This window comes from Schistocerca americana, chromosome 3, assembly GCF_021461395.2.
Source record: "Schistocerca americana isolate TAMUIC-IGC-003095 chromosome 3, iqSchAmer2.1, whole genome shotgun sequence".
Classification (NCBI taxonomy): Eukaryota; Metazoa; Arthropoda; class Insecta; order Orthoptera; family Acrididae; genus Schistocerca; species Schistocerca americana.
Genome location: NC_060121.1, coordinates 380,438,237 through 380,461,174, shown reverse-complemented (window position 1 = coordinate 380,461,174; position 22,938 = coordinate 380,438,237). Strand labels below are relative to the sequence as shown.

The 22,938-nt window shown below is 44.1% G+C and overlaps 1 protein-coding gene across 7 annotated transcripts in view; it reads left to right on the top strand.

The window, feature by feature from the left end:
* The window catches only part of LOC124605193 (D-aspartate oxidase), a 257,938-nt gene that overhangs the window by 203,743 nt on the left and 31,257 nt on the right, over nucleotides 1-22,938 (top strand). For all 7 annotated transcript variants that reach the window (XM_047136712.1, XM_047136718.1, XM_047136715.1 and 4 more), the window contains one exon: nucleotides 17,098-17,243. In XM_047136712.1, coding sequence (XP_046992668.1) covers nucleotides 17,098-17,243 — 146 coding nt within the window. The remainder of the gene's footprint in view (nucleotides 1-17,097; nucleotides 17,244-22,938) is intronic.

Here is a 22,938-nt window from a genome sequence, read left to right as displayed (position 1 = left end):
TATATACTCCTTCCACCTTTCTGCTTTCCCTTCTTTGCTTAGAACTGGGTTTCCATCTGAGCTTTTGATATTCATACAAGTGGTTCTCTTATCTCCAAAGGTCTCTTTAATTTTCCTGTAGGCAGTATCTATCTTACCCCTAGTGAGATAAGCCTCTACATCCCTACATTTGTCCTCTAGCCATCCCTGCTTAGCTATTTTGCACTTCCTGTCGATCTCATTTTTGAGACGTTTGTATTACTTTTTGCCTGCTTCATTTACTGCATTTTTATATTTTCTCCTTTCATCAATTAAATTCAATATTTCTTCTGTTACCCAAGGATTTCTACTAGCCCTCGTCTTTTTACCTACTTGATCCTCTGCTGCCTTCACTACTTCATCCCTCATTCTTCTTCTACTGTATTTCTTTCCCCCATTCCTGTCAATTGTTCCCTTATGCCCTCCCTGAAACTTTGTACGACCTCTGGTTCTTTCAGTTTTTTCCAGGTCCCATCTCCTTAAATTCCCACCTTTTTGCAGTTTCTTCAGTTTTAATCTACAGGTCATAACCAATAGATTGTGGTCAGAGTTGACATCTGCCCCTGGAAATGTCTTACAGTTCAAAACCTGGTTCCTAAATCTCTGTCTTATCATTATATAATCTATCTGATACCTTTTAGTATCTCCAGGGTTCTTCCATGTATACAACCTTCTTTCATGATTCTTAAACCAAGTGTTAGCTATGATTATGTTGTGCTCTGTGCAAAATTCTACCAGGCGGCTTCCTCTTTCATTTCTTAGCCCCAATCCATATTCACCTACTACGTTTCCTTCTCTCCCTTTTCCTACACTCGAATTCCAGTCACCCATGACTATTAAATTTTCGTCTCCCTTCACAATCTGAATAATTTCTTTTATTTCATCATACATTTCTTCAATTTCTTCGTCATCTGCAGAGCTAGTTGGCATATAAACTTGTACTACTGTAGTAGGTGTGGGCTTCGTATCTATCTTGGCCACAATAATGCGTTCACTATGCTGTTTGTAGTAGCTTACCCGCATTCCTATTTTCCTATTCATTATTAAACCTACTCCTGCATTAGCCCTATTTGATTTTGTGTTGATAACCCTGTAGTCACCTGACCAGAAGTCTTGTTCCTCCTGCCACCGAACGTCACTAATTCCCACTATATCTAACTTTAACCTATCCATTTCCCTTTTTAAATTTTCTAACCTACCTGCCCGATTGAGGGATCTGACATTCCACGCTCCGATCCGTAGAACGCCAGTTTTCTTTCTCCTGATAACGACATCCTCTTGAGTAGTCCCCGCCCGGAGATCCGAATGGGGGACTATTTTACCTCCGGAGTATTTTACCCAAGAGGACCCCATCATCATTTAATCATACAGTAAAGCTGCATGCCCTAGGGAAAAATTACGGCTGTAGTTTCCCCTTGCTTTCAGCCGTTCGCAGTACCAGCACAGCAAGGCCGTTTTGGTTATTGTTACAAGGCCAGATCAGTCAATCATCCAGACTTTTGCCCCTGCAACTACTGAAAAGGCTGCTGCCCCTCTTCAAGAACCACACGTTTGTCTGGCCTCTCAACAGATACCCCTCCGTTGTGGTTGTACCTACGGTACTGCTATCTGTATCGCTGAGGCACGCAAGCCTCCCTACCAACGGCAAGGTCCATGGTTCATGGAGGGGGGGGGGGGGGTGTCAAGTCATATCTTTGCATAGCGTTGTGCAATATAGTATTTCTAGCATGTGTCCCCATAGGAAAAAATATAATTGTAGTTAAAATCTGCACCCTTGAAACTGGCAGTTCCACCCGCCTCTGTCCAAAGTGCTTTGCCTCCCTTGCAAGATTGCCCCCATGAGAGGCACTTTCTTCTACATTCACTGTCGTTCTGCAAACAAGGTTATTATAAATTATTGAAGTGACTTCATATATTCACTGTAGCTGCATTAATTGACATATTGTCACAAAACTCAACACGCTTATAGAAAACTCCAAAAATTTAGTACTGTTCAAGCTGCACTTCAGATTTATGCCATGAGAGCACAGCATTGAGCACTTAGTCAAGATGGTGGCAGGCACTGAGAAAGTGTATGTTGTGCTTGAAATACATTCACATCAATCTGTTGTTACACTGTCACTCCAGAACGAAGTTCAACAAAGATCCACCTACTGTCAACTCCATTTGGCGATTGTATGCAGAGTTTAAAGCTTTAGGATGCCTCTACAATGGGAAATGAATGGCTCGGCCTCCAGTGACTGATGAAACAGATTGACCACATATTGGCAAGTTTCACACACAGCCCACAGAGGTCAATGAACAGAGCAAGCAGCGAGCTGAACATACCACACTTGAACTTCGGAAAAGTCTTAAGGAAACAACTGATCCTGAAATGTTGTTGTTGTTGTTGTGTTGTTGTTGTTGTCTTCAGTCTGAAGACTGATTTGATGCAGCTCTCCATGTTACTCATCTGTGCAAGCCTCCTCATCTCCATATAACTAATTGAAACTTATATCCTTCTGAATCTGCTTACTGTATTCACCTCTTGGTCTCCCTCTACAATTTTCACCCTCCTTTATGTCTCAGACTGTGTCCTATCAACTGATCCTTTCTTCTAGTCAGGTTGTGCCACAAATTACATTCCTCCCCATTTCTATTCAGTGTCTCATTGTTAGTTATGTGATTTATCAAATCTTCAGCATTCTTCGGGTTGCACCACATTTCAAAACCTCTTGTTCTCTTCTTGTCAATTATTCACTTCCTTATATGGCTACACTCCATACAAATGCTTTCGGAAAAGACTTCATAACATTAAATCTATATTTTATATTAACAAATTTCGCTTCTTCAGAAACCCTTTTCTTGCCAGTCTACAATTTATTCTTTCTACTTAGGCCATCATCAGCTAAGCCCATTTTACATAAGTAACTTTCTGCTTAAACACAACTACTGCTTATAAATCAGCAACCAACCACGACACAAATGTGTCTATGACGTTGGTGATCGATAAATTGTGGTACATGTCGAGTTCTGCACATTTGCAGAGACAAGGAACTGTGGTGGTGTCTGATAACATCAGAATGGAACTATGGCGGTGTCTGGTAACATCAGAAGTTATAACTTAGTCTCGTTGAGCTCACTTCTATTACAGAAATGAAATTTGTGCCTTTGTATCCTCTTAATCTTTGTTATGTTGTTTGCTTTGTTTTTGTGGCACACTGAAAAGTTGCCCAAGGTTCTGGTATTTTTTCCTGCAAGTCTTCTCCTACAAGAGAGACGAAAGATCTGAAAGCAAAAAGTATTTACATTTTACAGCAGAAAAAACCTACACTATGCATACAAAAGAACATAAATAGGTAAACATGTTTTAGTGAAAAGTATTTTAACAGTGAAAAAGTCAGAATTATTGGACGAGAAAAATAATTTTCATTGTTATTTGGTGCTCATCTAGAAAAAAAGATGTAAAGGATAAAGCCGAATGGTGCTACCTACTGCATTCTATGTTATCTGATGTGTTTGCAAGTAAATATTTTCATGAGCAAATAAATATATATGTTCTGAAATCTTTTGGCGACACTTTTCTTATTCTTTTAGTTCTCAGGTGTGTGAACAATTTACCAAACGACTTTTGACAAGAACTTATGCTATGAATTCTGCTTTAGTCATTAACAAACTCTAGTGTCATTGCTTGTTCTTACACTTTGTTGCTGTATTTTGATTTATCAGTGTAAAGGATAGTTGCTCATAACCTCACTTTCACCATTCCGATGCTAAACTGCACACCAGACAGCTCTCACAACACTGTCTATTTTGGTGCTGACGTAAACAGAAATGACCACTTGAAACAGACGAGACTCAGTACAGGACTAAAGTACCAGGGGCATTGCAGTAGACACCCTTGTCTCGAGTAGTCAATTGAAACAAGAAAGTCAGTTGTGTAAAACGGCCTTTATTTTGCTGCCCAAATACCAAAACTCATCTACTGCTTTAAATGTCTTGTTTCTTAATCTAATTTCTTTAGCATCACCTGATTTAATTTGTCTACATTCCATTACCCTTTTTTTTCTTTTGTTAATGCTCATTTCGTATCCTCCCATTCCGTTCAGCTGCTCACCTAGGTCCTTGCTATCTATGACAGAATTACATTGCCATTGGCAAACGTCAGAGTTTTTATTTCCTCTCCCTCTACTTTAATTCCTGCTCCAAATTTTTCTTTTGTTTCCTTTACTGCTTGCTCGGTGTACAGATTGAATAACACCACTGCCTCCCTTTTATGCCCTTCAACTCATATAACTGCTGTCTAGGTTCTGTACAAGTTGTAAATAACTTTTCACACGTTGAATTTAACGTTGATACTTTCAGAATATCAAAGGGAGTATTCCAGTCTATATTGTCAAAAGCTTTCTCTAAGTCAGCAAATGCTATAAATGTAGGTTCGCCTTTCCTTAACGTATCTTCTAAGATAAATGTAGGATCTGCATGACTTTGCATGTTCCTGCCTTTCTCTGGAATCCAAACTGATCTACCTCAAAGTTGGCTTCTACCAGATTTTCCATTCTTCTGTAAAGAATTCATGTTAGTATTGTATGACCATGACATTGATTTGATAGTTTGGTAATATTCACATCTGTCACCACGTGCTTCCTTGAGAATTGGAGTTATTATTTTGTTATTGAATTCTTAGCATATTTCTCCTGTCTCATCTATATTGCACACCAGATAGAAGAGTTTTGTCATGGCTGGGTATCAGTAATTTTGATGGAATGTTGTCTACTTCTGGTACCTTGTTTTGACTTAGGTCTTTCAGTGATGTGTCACATTCTTCTCAGATTCGTATCTCCTATCTCATCTTCATCTACCTCCACTTCCATTTCTATATTACCATCTTCTAGTTCATCTCCATTGTATAGACCTTCTACATACTCCTTCCACCATACAGCTTTCCCTTCTTTGCTTAGGACTGGTTTTCTATCTGATATCTTGATGTCATACAACTGCTTCTCTTTTCTCCAAAGGCCTCTTCAGTTTTCCTGTAAGCGTTGTCAATCTGTCTTCTAATGAAGTATACTTCTAAATCCTTACATTTGTCCTCTACCCCTTTCTGCTTAGCCATTTTGCACTTCCTGTCAGTCTCATTTTTTAGACATTTGTATTCCCTTTCGCCTGCTTCCTTTACTTTAGCTTTATATTTTCTCCTTCCATCAGTTAAATTCAATAGTGCCTGTGTTATCCAAGGGTCTCTGCTAGGCCTTGTCTTTTTTACTTATTTTATCCTGTGCTGCCTTCACTATTTCATCTCTCAGTGCTACCTATTCATCTTCTACAGTATTCCTTTCCTAAGTTTCAGTTAGTCATTGCCCAATGGTGCCTTTGAAACTGTGAACAACCTCTCATTCTTTCTTCTTAAGTAAGTCCCTTCTCCTTAATTTCCCACCTCGTTGTAAGTTCTTCAGTTTTATTCTACAGTTCATAAACAGTAAATTATGTTCGGAGTCTACATCTGCCCCTGGAAATATCGTACAGTATAAAATCTGGTTCCAAAATCTCTGTCTTACTATCATATAATCCGTCTGAAACCTTCCAGGTTCCCCAAACCTCTTTCACAATTCTTAAACCAAGTGTTAGTGATGATTAAATTGTGCTGTGTTAAAAATCTACCAGGCAGCTTCCTCTTCCATTCCTTTCCTCCAGTCCATATTCACCTACAATTTTTCCTTCTCTTCCTTTTTCTAACTATCAAATTCCAGTCCCCCATCAGAATTAAATTTTTGTCTCCCTTCATATCTGAGTAATTTCTTTTACATCATTGTACATTTCTTCAATCTCTTCATCATCTGCAGATTTGTTGGCATATTAACTACCACCACTTGCAATTGCTACAAGCCCTGACTCCCGACATCAAAGTCTCACACTTCAAATTTTTGGCACATTTGCAATAGCTTAAGACAAAGGATGGCTTTTGTGAGAAACTCATCCTCAATGAAGAGGCAACATTTTTTTGTGAACAGCACAGTGAAGAGGCACATTGTGCAAATCTGGAGGCAAATCCCCATGCTATCATGCAGAACATTTGAGATTAATCAAAGTTAATGTATTCCGTGCAATCTCATGGCTTAAAGTTTACAGACCCTTTTTCTTGTGCAAAAAGACCATTGTAGAACACATGTATCTGGACATGTTAGAAAATTGGCTCATGCCACAACTGGAGACTGACAATGTGGACTTCATCTATCAAAAGTATGGTGCTCCACCTTACTTCCATCATGATATTCGTGAATTCTTAAACAGGAAATTGAGACCAGGTCTGTATATGTGTGGATGGATATGTGTGTGTGTGCGAATGTATACCTGTCCTTTTTTCCCCCTAAGGTAAGTCTTTCCGCTCCCGGGATTGGAATGACTCCTTACCCTCTCCCTTAAAACACACATCCTTTCGTCTTTCCCTCTCCTTCCCTCTTTCCTGATGAGGCAACAGTTTGTTGCGAAAGCTTGAATTTTGTGTGTATGTTTGTGTTTGTTTGTGTGTCTGTCGACCTGCCAGCACTTTCATTTGGTAAGTCACATCATCTTTGTTTTTAGAGATATATATATATATATATCTGTGTGTGTGTGTGTGTGTGTGTGTGTGTGTGTGTGTGTGTGTGTGTGTGTGTGTGGGTGGGTGGGTTATACCAGAAATGCAAGCTCTTGTTAACAGGGCATACCTACAAAACCAATTGGGAAGGGGGGGGGGGTGCACATATGGAGCACTTGTAATATGTCAAAAAAATTCAGTCAGGCTGCACACATGTGGAAGGCACTCAAGATTCAAGCACGAGTTGTGTGGGCGAGCCAGTCAGTCAGCACCCTTGTTGTGCAGTCGTTAATGCTAGTTGCATCTGTAAACTGTGTATGGGCAACAAAAGCTCCTACTCGAAGCATAAAGTGACCTGCATGTTTCCAGTCAGCTACAAATCGTACAGGTATATTTGTCATCAGTTTAAGAATTGTAGTAATTTTTTGTTGGTGACTTTATTATTATAAAATGAAAATTTTTGGTCGCCCTGTTTAACATGGCTACAAAAAAGAAGCAGAGAAAAATGGAAGGTTAATGCCATGCATTTAAAGTTGAACGGACTGAAGGTTTATTCGAAAATTTAGTGGCCTTCTGACCTGTCTTATTTATTGTTAGGAATAAATGGCTCCTAACATTGAAAGTGTATGGAAGGACACTTTGCAACTAAATGTGTCATTTAGTACAAAATATCCAATTGGTGGAGCAGTGAAGAAAGCAGTTGATGAACTTCAGATGAGACAAGAAAAATAAAGTTCTGTATTTAATTACTGCATGCAATACTTCAACAGTGTTTTAGTTAGTCAAGAGACTGCTAAGAGAGGGAAACCACATATAGACGGTGAATATATAAAAAGTTGGTTTACATGGGTGTGCTGAAGAGTAATGACTCCAAATTTTTTACATGAAAACTCTTTAAGCTATTTAAATAAAACAAATGTTATTAATATTCTAAATATTTATTCTTCATGTCTGCATATTTGCAACCCTCTGCCAATAGAGGGCATCCTCCATATAGTCCTGACTTTGCTTGTCCAAGATTAATCGGTTTCCAGAACTTAGAGAACATGTTCGAGGACTTTACTTCAATAGTGATGAAGCAGTGCAAGCAGAGTGAGGTTGTGGCTCTAACAACAAAGTCAAACAAAGAGATAGAGGGGCTGGCAAGTACTTACCTCAGCTCAGTACAGCCGATAGATACACATAAAACAGAACTGAAAATTTACATTCCTAGCTTTCGTTATCACACTTACCAACTTCATCCTCACCCATAATTACTTCACTTTTGAAGGCCAGACCTACAAACAAATCAGGGGAACGGCCATGGGAACCAGGATGGCTCCCTCCTATGCCAACCTCTTCATGGACCGCATGGAGGAGGCTTTCCTGAAGACCCAACAGCTGCTTCCCCTGGCCTGGTATAGGTTTATAGATGACATCTTTGTGGTCTGGACTCATGGTGAAGAAACACTCCTTAATTTCCTCCATAACCTCAACTCCTTTTCGAATCTGAATTTCACCTGGTCCTTCTCCAAAACCCAAGCCACCTTCCTGGATGTTGACCTTCATCTTGTTGAAGCTCACATTCACACCTCTGTCCATATCAAACCCACAAACAAACAACAGTACCTTCACTTTGATAGCTACCATCCTTTCCACATCAAATGCTCCCTTCCCTACAGCCTAGGTATTCGTGGCAAACGTATCTGCTCCAGTGACGAATCCCTCAACAATTACACCAATAACCTGACCAGTGCTTTCCTCTCCCGCAACTATCCTGCAGACCTTGTCCACAAACAGATTTCCCGAGCAATACATTCCTCCCCATCCAACAACAATGTTCCTACCCCCAGACCACACAGAAGCATCCCCCTTGTCACCCAATATTATCCTGGCCTCGAAAACATCAACAAATTACTCCGCCAGGGATATGACTTTCTCAAGTCAACCCCTGAAATGAGATCATCCCTTGACAAAATTCTCCCTACACCACCCAGAGTTGCCTTTCGTCGCCCCCCTAACCTCCGTAACATCCTTGTTAAACCCTACAATATTACCAGACTACCTTCTCTACCCAGCGGTTCCTACCCCTGTAACCGACCCCGCTGCAAAACCTGCCCCATGCATCCCCCCACAACCACCTACTCCAGCCCCGCTACTGGTAAAACATACACAATTCAAGGCAGGGCTACGTGTGAAACTACACATGTCATTTATCAACTGACATGCCTGCATTGCACAGCCTTTTACATCGGCATGACAACAACTAAACTGGCTGAGCGCATGAATGGACACAGACGAACTGTCCGCCTAGGAGATGCCCAATACCCAGTAGCGGAGCATGCCCTCCAGCATAATTCTAGGGACCTAGGAACCTGCTACACCGTATGTGCCATTTGGCTTCTCCCGCCCAGCACCAGTCCCTCTGAACTGCGGAGATGGGAACTTGCACTCCAACACATCCTTTCATCCCGCCATCCCCCTGGACTGAACCTACGTTGAACAACCTCACTCCCATTCACTCTTCAGTCTTCTCCTCTTTCCCTTTCCTCTTTAGCCATTCATGCATCTTTTCATCCTACGTAGTTGTGTTTATCTTTATACTATATACCTCTTTACTTCTGTATGCATCCTCTTTGGTTTGAAGCTGGCACAGTACTTACAGTAGAATATCTTTGGCTTCCCTCTGACAACCATGCCTCCATCCTTGCTACCCTCCCTGTTTACCTTTCCCTGTTGCTTCATAACCTGGGTTGTGAGTAACTGAATCCACTTTCCCTTCTTCCCTTTTTTCCCCTCTCTCCTCCCTGATGAAGGAACAAAGTTCCGAAAGCTAGGAATGTAAATTTTCAGTTCTGTTTTATGTGTATCTATCGGCTGTACTGAGCTGAGGTAAGTACTGGCCAGCCCCTCTATCTCTTTGTTAGTATTTGTTTCACATCTTATATGAGATTTTCCATTAATCATTAACAACAAAGTCAAACACTCTACAGTGATGGTATCAACAAACTTGTCTGTTGTTGGGAGAAATGTATCTATAGCCAGGGTGATAATGTTGAGAAATTAATGTGTGGACATGAAGGATAAAGATGTAGAATGTTAAAAAAAGTTTGTTATATTTAAAGAGCTTTAACATAAAAAATTCAGAGGCATTACTTTCCAGTGCACACTCTAAGTGCATCTGAATAGCTGTTTCGGAATTTAATAACAAAGCAGATATTCTAAAAAATGAAAGATTTACCAGTTCCTGCTACAACAGTGAAAGATAAAACAGTCAAAATGTCTTCCAATGTAGCCAACCAGTAAATTGAAGATCTTAAATGGGTTTCAGCTTCATCACTAGCAGTTGAAGCATCTTGTGACAAAATGATACAGTGCAAAGGTTTACCTTTTTGTATGATTCATTTCATCTACAAGTCACAAAGAAGAACTTTTAGGATTATTGCCACTCAACAGACAAAGAGCTCTACGTAATGGTGTACATTGGTTATCAAGAGTAAATGCTTTGGAACGTTTTATATTCTTATTAACAGAAATTAAAGCATTTCTCCTTGAGAGGGTGTTCACTGTCCAGAACTAACAGATAGTCAGTGGATCCAAAAATTTTATTGTCGTGGGTGTTACATCAATCCAAAGCCACCTTAAATGTAAGCTTCAGAGAAAAGTAAACAGTTTTTTCAAAGTTACAAGAGGGAAACAAATTCTCTTTTTTCTCTCAAGCTCTTGAAAGAGAAACTTTTATTCACTTTGCAAACTTACTGAAACATCGGCAAGAAAATAATTCTGAAATTGACATTTGTTATTTCAAAACTCCACTTATATTTAAAAGGATAGTTTTCTTAACAGGTTCCAGGAATTCAGAAACAGCAAAATGTTGTTAGTGTTTGTTAAAAAAATTTCTTAATGCTTCTGTAATGGAATTAAATTTTTCTTCCTTTAATACAGACACTGATACTTCAAATGCAATTGCTGAATTTGGGGGGGGGGGGGGGACAAGGAATTGCAGATCTCAACAGTTCAATGTCTTTGTGCTAATATAGAAATATTGGAGAAAAACAAAAATGAGCTTAGTTCACAGCATAAGTGGCCAGCTTTGAAAGACCTGGAAAAGAAAGGTGTGTTGGTTTTTAACATCTGAAATAGTAGTCCTGAGTCACGTAATCAGCAGAAAAAACTAATGTTTGCTATGCTACATATTCATGTGAACAGTCATTTACAACCATAAATCTTTTTGTGGGTATACTGAGAATTTGTCATACTGATGAGAATCTGGAAATGTGCTGGATATTATAAACAACATACAGTCTTGACTTACCCAAGCCTCCCAGAGAGATGTAACCAGGCCATTGTTCACATTAGTGTTTGTCAGTAATTTTCATGAACTAATTTTATGAATACTATATTTATTAAGCATGGTATCAAGTTTTATTCAACAGTCCTATAGTGTAGCCAAGGCTTAAAAGTTTACTTGAAGTTTATTAAGTTAACTTTAGGGAGCTTTGAGGAGTGAGATGATGTAGTGTTGAGATGGTTTGGACATGCAGAGAGGATGAACAACCAGTCATAGAGATGAAACAAGTAAACAAGACCAGTTTGGGTAGGGGAGTTAGTAGGTGTTGACCTCTTTGAAGTACCTCAATCAAATTGAAGACATTTCTGCCAAAGGCCAGCTTAGAAGTTTCCTAATTAAGTTAATAACAGTGTACCTGTGTATATAGTGTAAGTTTAAAAAATGTGGCTCTCAAAATAAAGTTCAGTCATTGTACTGCTGATATTTGACTCTCTTGACTAATCAGTTTGCTGACCACTGTACTAGGCCACATGATTAGTGTTGCACAGACATCTGTTTATTTTGATACACCTTCAAGTGATACTGCCAACATGGAAGGGCAATGATGTGAATAGTGACGAGAAGGCCCACTACACAGTAATCCTGGGAATGATAGTAGATGGAATGAGACTGAGGAAGCTGCCCCCCTATGTGATTCTTACTAGGAAAATCATACAAAAGGGGAAACTGCCTGCAGGTTTACCTCCAGACGTCAAGAAAAGTGTGGATTACAAATGACATAGTGCTAAATTAGTGCAAGGTTGTTTGGAACAGAGTACCAGACAAAAGACAAATCTTGGCACTGGATACTTTCAGGGGACACCTATCCAGGAAGATAAGGATCTAATATCGAAAAGCAATGCAGAATGTGTATGTGATAGACCTTTTAAGTCTCACCTCTGACAACTTTATAATGAGTTGTTTCTTCATGGGGATTGTGTGTCACTCGGACAGTCAAGTTATAGAAACCCTCAATATCTGTGCTATACCAGTGGCTCCTTAATTTATGGAACAGAATCTCAAGTGAATCTATAATGAAAGGATACAAGAAGTGTGCTGCAAATCCATTGTATTGATTGATTCAGATGACTTTTATTTGATCATTTCATTCTAAATTTGCTTTTGACGCATTTCTTGAGATATTTCATAGTTTTGGCTGTTACCAGTAATTTATCAACAATAGGGAAAATAATATGTGAGCATAAAATGTGTTCCATAATTTTACAACAGAGCACCATCAGGTACGTAGGTCCATTGTTATGCACATCTGTTTGATGACCCATCTCAAAAACAGAAATTATCTCTGTCTTTTTCCAATCTCTTGCAATGCTTTGTTGCTCCAGTGACATTCAGTAAACTATTCAAGACACGGAGCAAGTTCATTTGTATTTTCCATCTAAAATTGTGCAGGAGTCAGATCCTACCACCTTTCCTTGGTTGAGTGATATTAAGTGATTTCCTGTTACTCTCTCATATGTGACAATATGTGTCGATTTCAATTAAACAGAAGCACACAATTTATTTGAAATATACTCTTTTATTTGCAAATGTCTTGATCACATTTGGCAGATATATCACAGTTAACAGATACTGACTCTGATGAGTTATCATCATAACTAAAAATCCAAATACAAAGGCATCATGATGCACTTATTCTGGTTGCCTCAAATTTTAAATGGCCTGAATGATTGCTTGATGACACCTAGATATGTTATTTCTGTTGCAAGATACTGGATTTTTAGTTATAATGACGACTTACTACAGTCAATACCAGTTAACAAATTTATCCACCAAATACGACCAAGACATTTGTGAGTAAAAGGTATGTCAATTTGGTGTTTGAGTAGTAATCAAAGAAGAACTTGTGATAAGATCTTCCTCAGTGTATAATTTTGGAAGACCAAAATCAGTACTGTCATCATAGTCACTGATTGACTGTGTCTACGAATTTTATCTAGTTACTGACTGTACAGAAGACCAAATAATCTGATGTTTTTTGTCAGATGGTTCATAAAATTTACTTTAAGCTGAGAGGATGAACTGGTCAGATCATTCACTTTGGCAGAATAGTGACATCGTGGAGCCCTGTTGATGTGATGTCCGAATAACGCTACAGTTGAGGGCAGCAGCTCTAAACCTGTTGTTCTCCACAAGGTTGTCTCTAGTTGCTGATGGGCAGTGGCTGATTCTCCCCTGCATAAATGTCATTTCCATGTCTTCTGTTACTGACAACTATACAATAACACAGGGAACAAACTGTCGTTGAGTTGGCATTACGTTGATCCTCAACAGTTGTGCGGCTGCTTCATGGGCCAACTTCAACCAGTAATGTAATGCAATTTTATAAATATCTCTATGTTGTAGATTCAGCATTGTCACGTCTCTGCAGATGGCTACTGTTTTCACTTGCAGCCATTAATGCTTCACAGTTGAAAGCAGGCAACGGTTCTGCAAGGTGTCAGGGACCTTCTTGTGCTGCCTGTACTGTACACAACTGTGACACTATAAACATTGTAAAATTTCACTATTAAAAGTATGAACTACAAAGAACAAGAATAAAAATTAGTCCTGGTGCCTTTTGGTCAGTGCTAACACTCTTTTACAAAAGCAGAAACCCAAGCTACAACACAAACTGCATACAGGCAGACAAGCGACCACTTTGTTTTTTATTGCCTTTACCTGCTTTGAACAGCCAGTTCACCTTCATATGGCTGCATTATGTTTATTAAATGTATCACTAGCATCTGCCGCATTTTTATAGAGCTGGTACTCTACAGCATTAATTTCTACCCTCTACATGGCAGACATTAACAGAGAAGCTTTAGAATATGTTTTGTCAAGTATTTTGGTTTCTGGAAAGTGATGTCATTGACTAAAAGATTTGTTTTAGGAGAGCATAAACCTACTCAGATCCTTTATGGTAGAGTTTAAAAAGAGAGGGTGGATCCATAAGGATGACACTTTAAGTGAGCCAACAGGGCTCCACGATGTCACTATTCTGCCAAAGTAAATGATCTGACCAGTTCAACCTCCCAGCTTAAAGAAAGTGAATTTTCTACAGAATATGAATTGTGACATTTAATGAGGAATTAAACTCTTTAAATCTGAAAATAATAAGCCCTGCCTGATTGAAACAGTTAATTTTTTTCTCTTTTTCTTTGGGCAGGGGGAGGGATTAAAAATCTGTCCTACAGGCAACATAAATAATGTGGAAACATATATTGTGAAGTTGTGTGCTTGTAATTGTAAGTAATTTTATAACTGCTGTGCATGGTTGCAGGGATATGTTGATGAAGATGTTAGTGAGAGTAGCGTCCATCTTTTCAGAGATGGTTCGGCATCTTGGATGTTCAGTACAGAGTGTCAAACCAACAACTTTCATTCACCTAAATATACAGATTGTTATTTTATTGGGCACCAGTTTCGACGATATATTTCAGACCCTCTGACCGACGTGTAGGAAGATTCCCACCTCGCTTCCTGTCAAAATAGGGGCCAGCATTCAAAGATTGGTTATCTGTAGATTTTTGAGAAAGCGATCACTTTATCAGGTGATGTCTTCTGAAGTGATCACTGTCTCAAAAATGTACAGATACCAGTCTTGCTGTCCCCTATTTTGACTGGAACCGAGGTTGAAATCTTCCTAGATGTCGGTCAGGGGCCCTGAAGTAGAGCGGGGCCTGGTATCCCATGAGGATGCTGGAAAGCATTGCTACAGTCAACTGGGAGACAAACCTTAAGGTCAGCTGATGGAACAAAAACCATACGTAATTGATTGTCTGAATGAAGGAAGCCTTTCCTGCCAACAGTTGACACATGGAGAGGGGGGGGGGGGGGGGTGTTTGCAACAGAAATAACATAATATAGGTTTGTAGTGGAAATAAAACTTGCAGGATTATTCAGAGACTGTTTGCATAAGAGGACAACAAATAATATTTCAAACAACAATGTTGCTAAACAAATTGACAAGAATGGGAACAGTAAATGTGACGAGATGTAGGTTGTGGACCTCTTTAAATTGTTGGCAGTACTATACAAGTGTGTTACTAAAATTCATAATAACTACACCAGGGGGGGGGGGGGAGATTATACTATATTTGTGCAAATTACTTCAGAATTACTGAAGTGAGTTGAAGAAACATTTCGTGTAAGTGACTCTTATTATCTGAGGTGTATCGTAGTGATAATGCACTGGACTCATATTCAGGAGGAATGTAGTGCAAATCCCCCATCCGGTCAACCAGATTTTGATTTTACAAGATTTCCCTAAATTGCTAGAGGCAAACGCTGAGAAGGTTCATTTGAAAGGGTGCAAAATGTATCCTCCCTCAGTCCAAGTTTGCTCTAATGACCTTATCATTAGTGGGACGTCAGACCCATCTTCTTCCTTCCATTTTATCTGCATCACCGTAACTGGATCCACGTACCTGTACCCCTTTAAACTGTGAGTAAGATTGTTTTAATTGCTTCAAATTCAGAACAATTTAATAAAAGAATGGAGAAGAAAAAATATAAGAATTATTATAATCGGCCTGAAAATTAACTCCAAAAAAACAAAAATTAACTATTGTCAATATGCTGACAGTAAATCAGAAAAGATTAGTTATAACTTGAACCAGCTGATGAGCTTATGTTCTTAGGGCAACTGCAAATGATTAGCAGATTGGCTCAGAAACAGAAATAGGGGAATTAAAAAATGTCTGGAAGTTCATTGGGGAAAGTTTATGATCTGTTCATTAGGAAATTCACAATTTGCCAACAACATAAAATATATCTAATGTGTGTGTACTGCCAGGTCAAACTATGACTAAGACATGAATCTTAAATAGTAAGGAAAAAACATTTAGAAATGCTCAATGAACAGTTGAAGAAAGCATGTCAGAAATAACCGAAGTTGATAGTGATTTCAGAAGGAGATGGTCCAGGTGCTTAGTAAAGGTAATTGGCTAAAGAAGAAATAAATAAACTCTCTGTTGGACTCATTACTGTAAGAGATGACAAGGACAATGTCCTAGTGGTAGATGGTTGGATGTTAATGAGGATAAATGTGTGGGCATGTGTAAAGCTGAAACTCACAGTATCTCATGAGCTCTGTAAATGCTCCGTATCCAACCAGCTAATGAAAAAATTGCCTGCTGATGAGATGTAAAAGCAATTGTGAGGTTACAAATTCCAGTTTTGCAGACATGGTGTGTCCATTGAAGTTTACAACGAGGAATCCATGTTCAAAATCCAAAAGTCTGTGGAGCTACTAGGACAGACTTTGTGGAAACTCCATCAGGAAAACACTGACACACCTCTCTCCAGACCTGACACACCTCTCTCCAGACGTTTGGATTGTCAAACATTAAGGTGAAGGTGGTGGTACAACTTCTTTGTGAAGCTTCCTGGTGGATGAAAACTATTTACTGGGCCATGACTCGAACTCAAGACCTTCGTCTTTTGTGGACAAGTGCTTTACCAACTGAAATACACATGCACGAGTCACGAACCATCCGCACAGCTTTACTTGTGCCAGAACCTCATCTCTTACCTTCCAAACTTCGCAGAACATCTCCTGCAAAACTTGTAATACCAGCACTCCTGGAATGCTAGTCTTCTGTGAAGGTTAGAAGGCAGGAGATGAGGTACTGGTGGAAGTAGAACTGAGAGGATGGGTTGTGAGTCATGCTTGGGTAGCTCAGTCAGTAAAGTACTGTCCCATGGAAGGAAAAGGTCCTGAGTTCGACTCTCAGTCTGGCACTCAGTTTTGATATGCCAGGAAGTTTCAGATCAGTGCCACTGTGATGCAGAGTGAAAATCTCGTTCTGGAAACTTCTTTGTGGTCAGGAACTACCTATACATCTTATGCAAATAACAATATAAAACTAATGAATTTTCAAGCAAAGAGGATTTTAGAGTACAAAGAAGATTAAACAGTTGTTTTTGAAGGATAAAGAAGTACAAAGCATGTGGCACATGTTGTTTTAAAGACTGTAAAGTTGAAACTTTTTGATAGTATTCCTTGCTCAGCATGAGGGCAGGGACATTGTAGCCTACTTTAACAAATTGACTGTGAAGATACTTGCTCTCAATATCGCCACTTCACTGTTACAGATGGAAGTTAGACATAATTTGACTCTGCACTCATGTGACAACCAGTTTGTTACTGTGTAGTAATGTATGCTGAAGAAAACCCTGTTTATTTTTACTTTCAAAAGTATTATGCTTTCAGAACCACTACCTGGAAAAACTTTTGCCTCTATTCAGAAGAGCAACAGAAGAAGAACTCTCTTTGTACCCAGGAAACTGGAGGTATGGAACCTTTTACACAACACTTGTGACGGAGTGTCGAAAGTTCTTGCCTTGGGGAATGCACAGGTAATTTCTGTAGATATTGTGTGGTATATCTTTAGCTGTGTAATACTGTGGTTAAGTCAACTGCAAGATCTATTCCTTTTTTGCTTGTGTCTGTGTATGTGCGGATGGATATGTGTGTGTGTGTGTGAGTGTATACCTTTCCTTTTTTGCCCCTAAGGTAAGTCTTTCCACTCCCGGGATTGGAATGACTCCTTACCCTCTCCCTTAAAACCCACATCCTTTTGTCTTTCCCTCTCCTTCCCTCTTTCCTGATGAAGCAACCGTTTGTTGCAAAAGCTTGAATTTTGTGTGTATGTTTGTGTGTCTATCGACCTGCCAGCATCTTTGTTTTTATATATATTTGGTCATCCAAGGTACATAGGCCAGTGATAGCAGTTGCCTGTTAACTACCAGGAGTGTATGTGCAGCTTACTTAACCTCCCCCCACTGCTCCCCCTCCGTCCCACTGCTCCCCCTCCGTCCCACTGCTCCCCCTCCGTCCCACTGCTCCCCCTCCGTCCCACTGCTCCCCCTCCGTCCCACTGCTCCCCCTCCGTCCCACTGCTCCCCCTCCGTCCCACTGCTCCCCCTCCGTCCCACTGCACCCCTCCCACCCACTGCACCCCTCCCCCCACTGCGCCGCCACCCCCCACTGCGCCGCCACCCCCCACTGCGCCGCCACACCCCACTGCGCCGCCACACCCCACTGCGACGCCACCCCCCGCCCCCCCTGCACCGAGCGAGGTGGCGCAGTGGTTAGCACACTGGACTCGCATTCGGGAGGACGACGGTTCAATCCCGTCTCCGGCCATCCTGATTTAGGTTTTCCGTGATTTCCCTAAATCGCTTCAGGCAAATGCCGGGATGGTTCCTTTGAAAAGGCACGGCCGATTTCCTTCCCCATCCTTCCCTAACCCGAGCTTGCGCTCCGTCTCTAATGACCTCGTTGTCGACGGGACGTTAAACACTAATCTCCTCCTCCTCCTCCCCCCCACTGCGACGCCACCCCCCCCCCACTGCGACGCCACACCCCCCACTGCGACGCCACCCCCCCCCCATTGCGACTCCAACCACCCCCCCCGCCACTGCTACGTCACCCCCACCCCACTGCGACGCCACACACACCCCCCGCCACTGCGGCGCCACCACCGCCCCCTGTGACGCCAAACCCCCCGCACTGCCATGCCTACACCCCCACTGCGGCGCCACCCCCCTCCCCCCACTGCGACGCCACCCCCCTCCCCCCACTGCGACGCCACCCCCCTCCCCCCACTGCGATGCCGCCACCCCCACCTCCACTGCGACGCCGCCACCCCCCCATCCCCATCTCGTTGCTGTATTTTTCGATCTGCGGAAGGCGTATGGCACCACATGGCGGCATCACATCCTTGCCACGTTGCATGAGTGGGGTCTTTGTGGTCGGCTCCCGGCTTTTCTTCAAACCTTTTTATTGCGCCGCTCTTTCCGGGTGCAAGTCGGTGCCACCTCTAGTTCATCTTATATACAGGAAAATGGGGTCCCGCAGGGCTCAGTGTTGAGCGTCTCCTTATTTCTAGTGGCCACTAATGGTCTGGCTGCAGCAGTGGGGTCGTCGGTGTCTCCTTCTTTGTATGCTGACGACTTCTGCATCTCATTTAGCTCCACGACTACGGGAGTCGCCGACCGCAGGCTGCAAGTCGCCGTTCGCAAGGCAGCATCATGGGCTCTGACTCATGGTTTTCAGTTCTCTGCAGCCAAGACTCGAGTTATGCACTTCTGCAGGCGTCGGACGGTCCACCCTCATCCTGAACTTTACCTCGACGGCCACCAGCTTGAAGTGGTGGACACTTGCCGCTTCTTGGGACTCGTATTTGATGCCCGGCTCACATGGGTTCCTCATGTTACTCAGCTGAAGCAAAAATGCTGGTGGCACCTCAACGCCCTCCGCTGCCTTAGCCACACGTCTTGGGGTGCAGATCGCTGCACGCTGCTGCGATTGTACAGAGCCCTTGTGCAGTCCCGGCTTGATTATGGGTGCCTGGCCTATGGGTCTGCATCACCCTCAGTGTTGAAGTTGTTAGACCCCATACACCACTGTGGGGTTCGGCTTGCAACTGGCGCTTTTCGTACCAGCCCCGTAGATAGTCTACTGGTGGAGGCCGGGGTTCCCCCGCTGCGGATTCGCCGCCATCGACTGCTCGCCGACTGTGCTGTCCACGTGCATTGCTCGCCAGACCATCCCAATCGTCGCCTGCTTTTCCCTGGCATGGTCCTCCATCTGCCCGAACGGCGACCTAGGTCTGGGCTTTCCGTAGCTGTCCGTGTCCAGTCCCTGCTGTCAGAACTGGGGTCATTCCCTCTTCTGCCTCCCTTCCGGGTCCGTACACCTACGCCTCCCTGGTGTTTGTCCCGGCCGTCCGTCCGTCTGGATTTGGCACAGGGACCTAAGGACTCGGTTCCGCCTGTGGCCCTCCGTCGCTGTTTTCTTGCGCTCCTTGAATCATTTCCGGGCTGTGAGCCTGTCTACACTGATGGTTCCCTGGTTGATGGTCGCACTGCCTACGCTTTTGCTCACACTGCCCATGTTGAGCAACGCTCCTTGCCGGCTGGCTGCAGTATTTTTACTGCAGAGCTGGTGGCCATCTTGCGCGCTCTTGAGCATATGCGTTTCTGCTCAGGTAGGTCCATCGTCATCTACAGTGACTCCCTGAGCAGCCTTCAGGCCATCGACCGCTGCTATCCCTCTTCTCCTCTGGTGTCCTCTATTCAGGAGTCTGTTTCCGCCATTGCCCGCTCTGGACGTTCGGTGGTCTTGGTTTGGACGCCAGGTCATGTTGGCATCCCGGGGAACGAACATGTTGACAGGCTGGCCAAAGGGGCGCTCGACGCCCCAGCTTTGGAGATCGGCCTCACGGCTCCCGATCAGCAGCTGGTGTTGCGCCGTAAGGTGCTTGGGATGTGGTCTGCTGAGTGGCGAGGCTTGACAATGCCTAATAAACTGCGGGCTGTCAAGGAGACAACCGATGTGTGGCGCTCCTCCCTGCGGTCTTCTCGCAGGGACTCTGTTATCCTGTGTCGGCTCCGCATCGGCCATACATACCTGACGCACGGCCATCTTTTGCGTCAGGAGGATCCCCCCCTGTGTCGGTGTGGGTCCCGGCTGACGGTCGCCCACATTTTATTGGAGTGTCCCCGACTGCGCACCCTTCGGCAGTCTTTTAATTTCCCAGGCACCTTGCCTTTGATTTTATGCGACGATGCCTCCATGGCTGACAATGTTTTACATTTTATCCGTGCTAGTCCTTTTTATGGATCCATTTAGGGGGGTCCTGCACTTTTCCATTTCTGTGTCTTTTGTCCTCGCGTCTCTCCATATTTGTTGCTGTTTTGGTGTCTCATCGGATGGTTGACTCTTTCCCTTTTTTGTTGTCGTGGTCAGTCAACCAGTCTCCGGCCATCTTCTTTTCTTCTATACCTTTCTGTCTGGTGTTCGTCTGTACTCTTCTTTTCTGTAGTTGCCTAATTTGTGTTCTTTAGCACCTGGGGGGGGGGGGGGGGGCAGACTCCTTCCCCTTGGGGTTTTATCTGCTCTGCGACTTTGTCTCGCTTGTTTTTGGAATGGGGGACTGATGACCTTAGCTGTTTAGTCCCCCTTAAACATCCCAACAACCAACCAACCCCACCCCCACTGCGACGCCGCCACCCCCAACCCCCACTGCGACGCCGCCACCCACCACCCCACTGCGACGCCACCCACCCCCCCCCCCCCACTGCAACGCCACCCCCCCCCCCTGCAACGCCAACCCCCCCCCCCCCTACAACGCCAACCCCCCCCCACTGCGACGCCACCCCGTCACTGCGACGCCACCCCCCCCCCCACTGCGACGCCACCCCCCCCACTGCGACGCCACTCCCCCACTGCGACGCCCCCACCACACTGCGACGCCCCCCCCCCCCCCCCCACTGCGACGCCCGGCCCCCCGCCCACTGCGACGCGCCCCCCTCCCCGCACACTGCAACGCCTACGCCCACACTGCGAAGCCTACACCCCCACTGCGATGCCACCCCCCCCCCCCCCCCCCCCGACTGCGACCCCCCCCCCCGACTGCGACGCCAACGCCCCCCCCCCCCCCCCCCGACTGCTACACCACCACCCCCTCCCCCACTGCGACGGCAACTCCCCCCCCCACTCCGACGCCACCCTCCCCCCCACTGCGACGCCACCTCCCCACCCACTGCCACGCCTACACCCCCACTGGGACGCCACCCCCCACTGCGACGCCGCCACCCCCCACCCCCACTGCGACGCCGCCACCCCCCCCACCCCACACTGTGAGGCCCCCCCCACCCCCCACTGTGAGGCCCCCCGCACTGCGAAGCCACCCCCCCCCCCCCCCCGCACACTGCGACGCCTCCCCCCATTGCGACGCCTGCCCCCCCACTGCGACGCCTCCCCCCCCCCCCCCCCCCCCCAGAGGACAAGTTTGGGGAGATGGAGGGATTGTCCAAAATGAGATCTTGGTCAGTCTTGACCAGAACATCATCCTCTGCCCAGTCACAGACATTACTCGCTTGTGACAAGCTGGGGGATGTTTCTGTAACCATCACGCCCCGTAAGATATTAAATATGGTCCAGTGTTTCATTTTTAACAGGGACCTTCTTTTGCAGTCTGACAATGAGCTGCGGGCCAATTTAGAGCAGCAAGGTGTACATTTTGTCCGCCATGTCCACTGGGGTCCCAGAGATAACCATGTTGCCACGAGTGCCTTCATACTGGCCTTCGAGGGTGTTACATTGCCTGAGGAGGTCCAGGTGATAGTCTACCGCTGTGATGTAAAGCCTTATATCCCTCCCCTGATGCAGTGCTTTAAGTGCTGGAAGTTCGGCCATATGTCTACCCACTGTGCTTCCAGCGTCACATGTCGAGATTGTGGATGTCCATCACATCCCAATACTCCATGTGCCCTGCCTTCCATCTGTGTCAGCTGTGGAGAGCACTATTCACCCTGCTCGTCAGACTGCAGGATTCTCCAGAAAGAAAGGAAAATCGTGAAGTATAAGACCCGACTGACCTACACTGAGGCTAAGAGAAAATTTGAACACCTGCATCCTGTATGCATGACATCATCTTACACCTGCTACAACAGTTCTGGCACCATCAGCTCTGCCAACCCCATCACGTCCCAGAGCTGGAAGACTACACCTGCCCCCTCGATGGTAGGGACCATTCCCCCCCTCCCCCGACCATCGGGGACACCCATCCCCACTTCTAAGCTGGAGAAGTGTAAGTCTTCTTCGCCTTCTCTTGCTAGGAAGGGGTCCCTTGGATTACTCCCTTCCCAGGAGCTCAAAAGCAGCTGGTCATAGGGCTTCATGCTCATCCTCAGTCCCGGAGACTGAGCTAGTGAAGTCCTCCCAGCCAGGGAAACCCAAGGAGCAGTGAGAGAAATCCAAAAAGAAGACCCCTAAGACCAAAGAAATTGCGGTGGCACCCACACCGCCGCTACCTACAAGCTCTGCGTCTGAGGATGTGGGTGGAGATTCTGGTGTCCACTGAGGACCTAGATCTTGCCAAACCCTCGGACACAACGGAGTACACTGTCCCACTTTGACTGCCCAGCGATGAAATCTTGGGGTACTAGGCTTGTTGTCGCTCATTTTACCTAACAACGCCTCATTGGCTGATTTAGTTTTACGTTTTATTTGTGAGGGAGGGTTTTATCATTTGATCTAAGT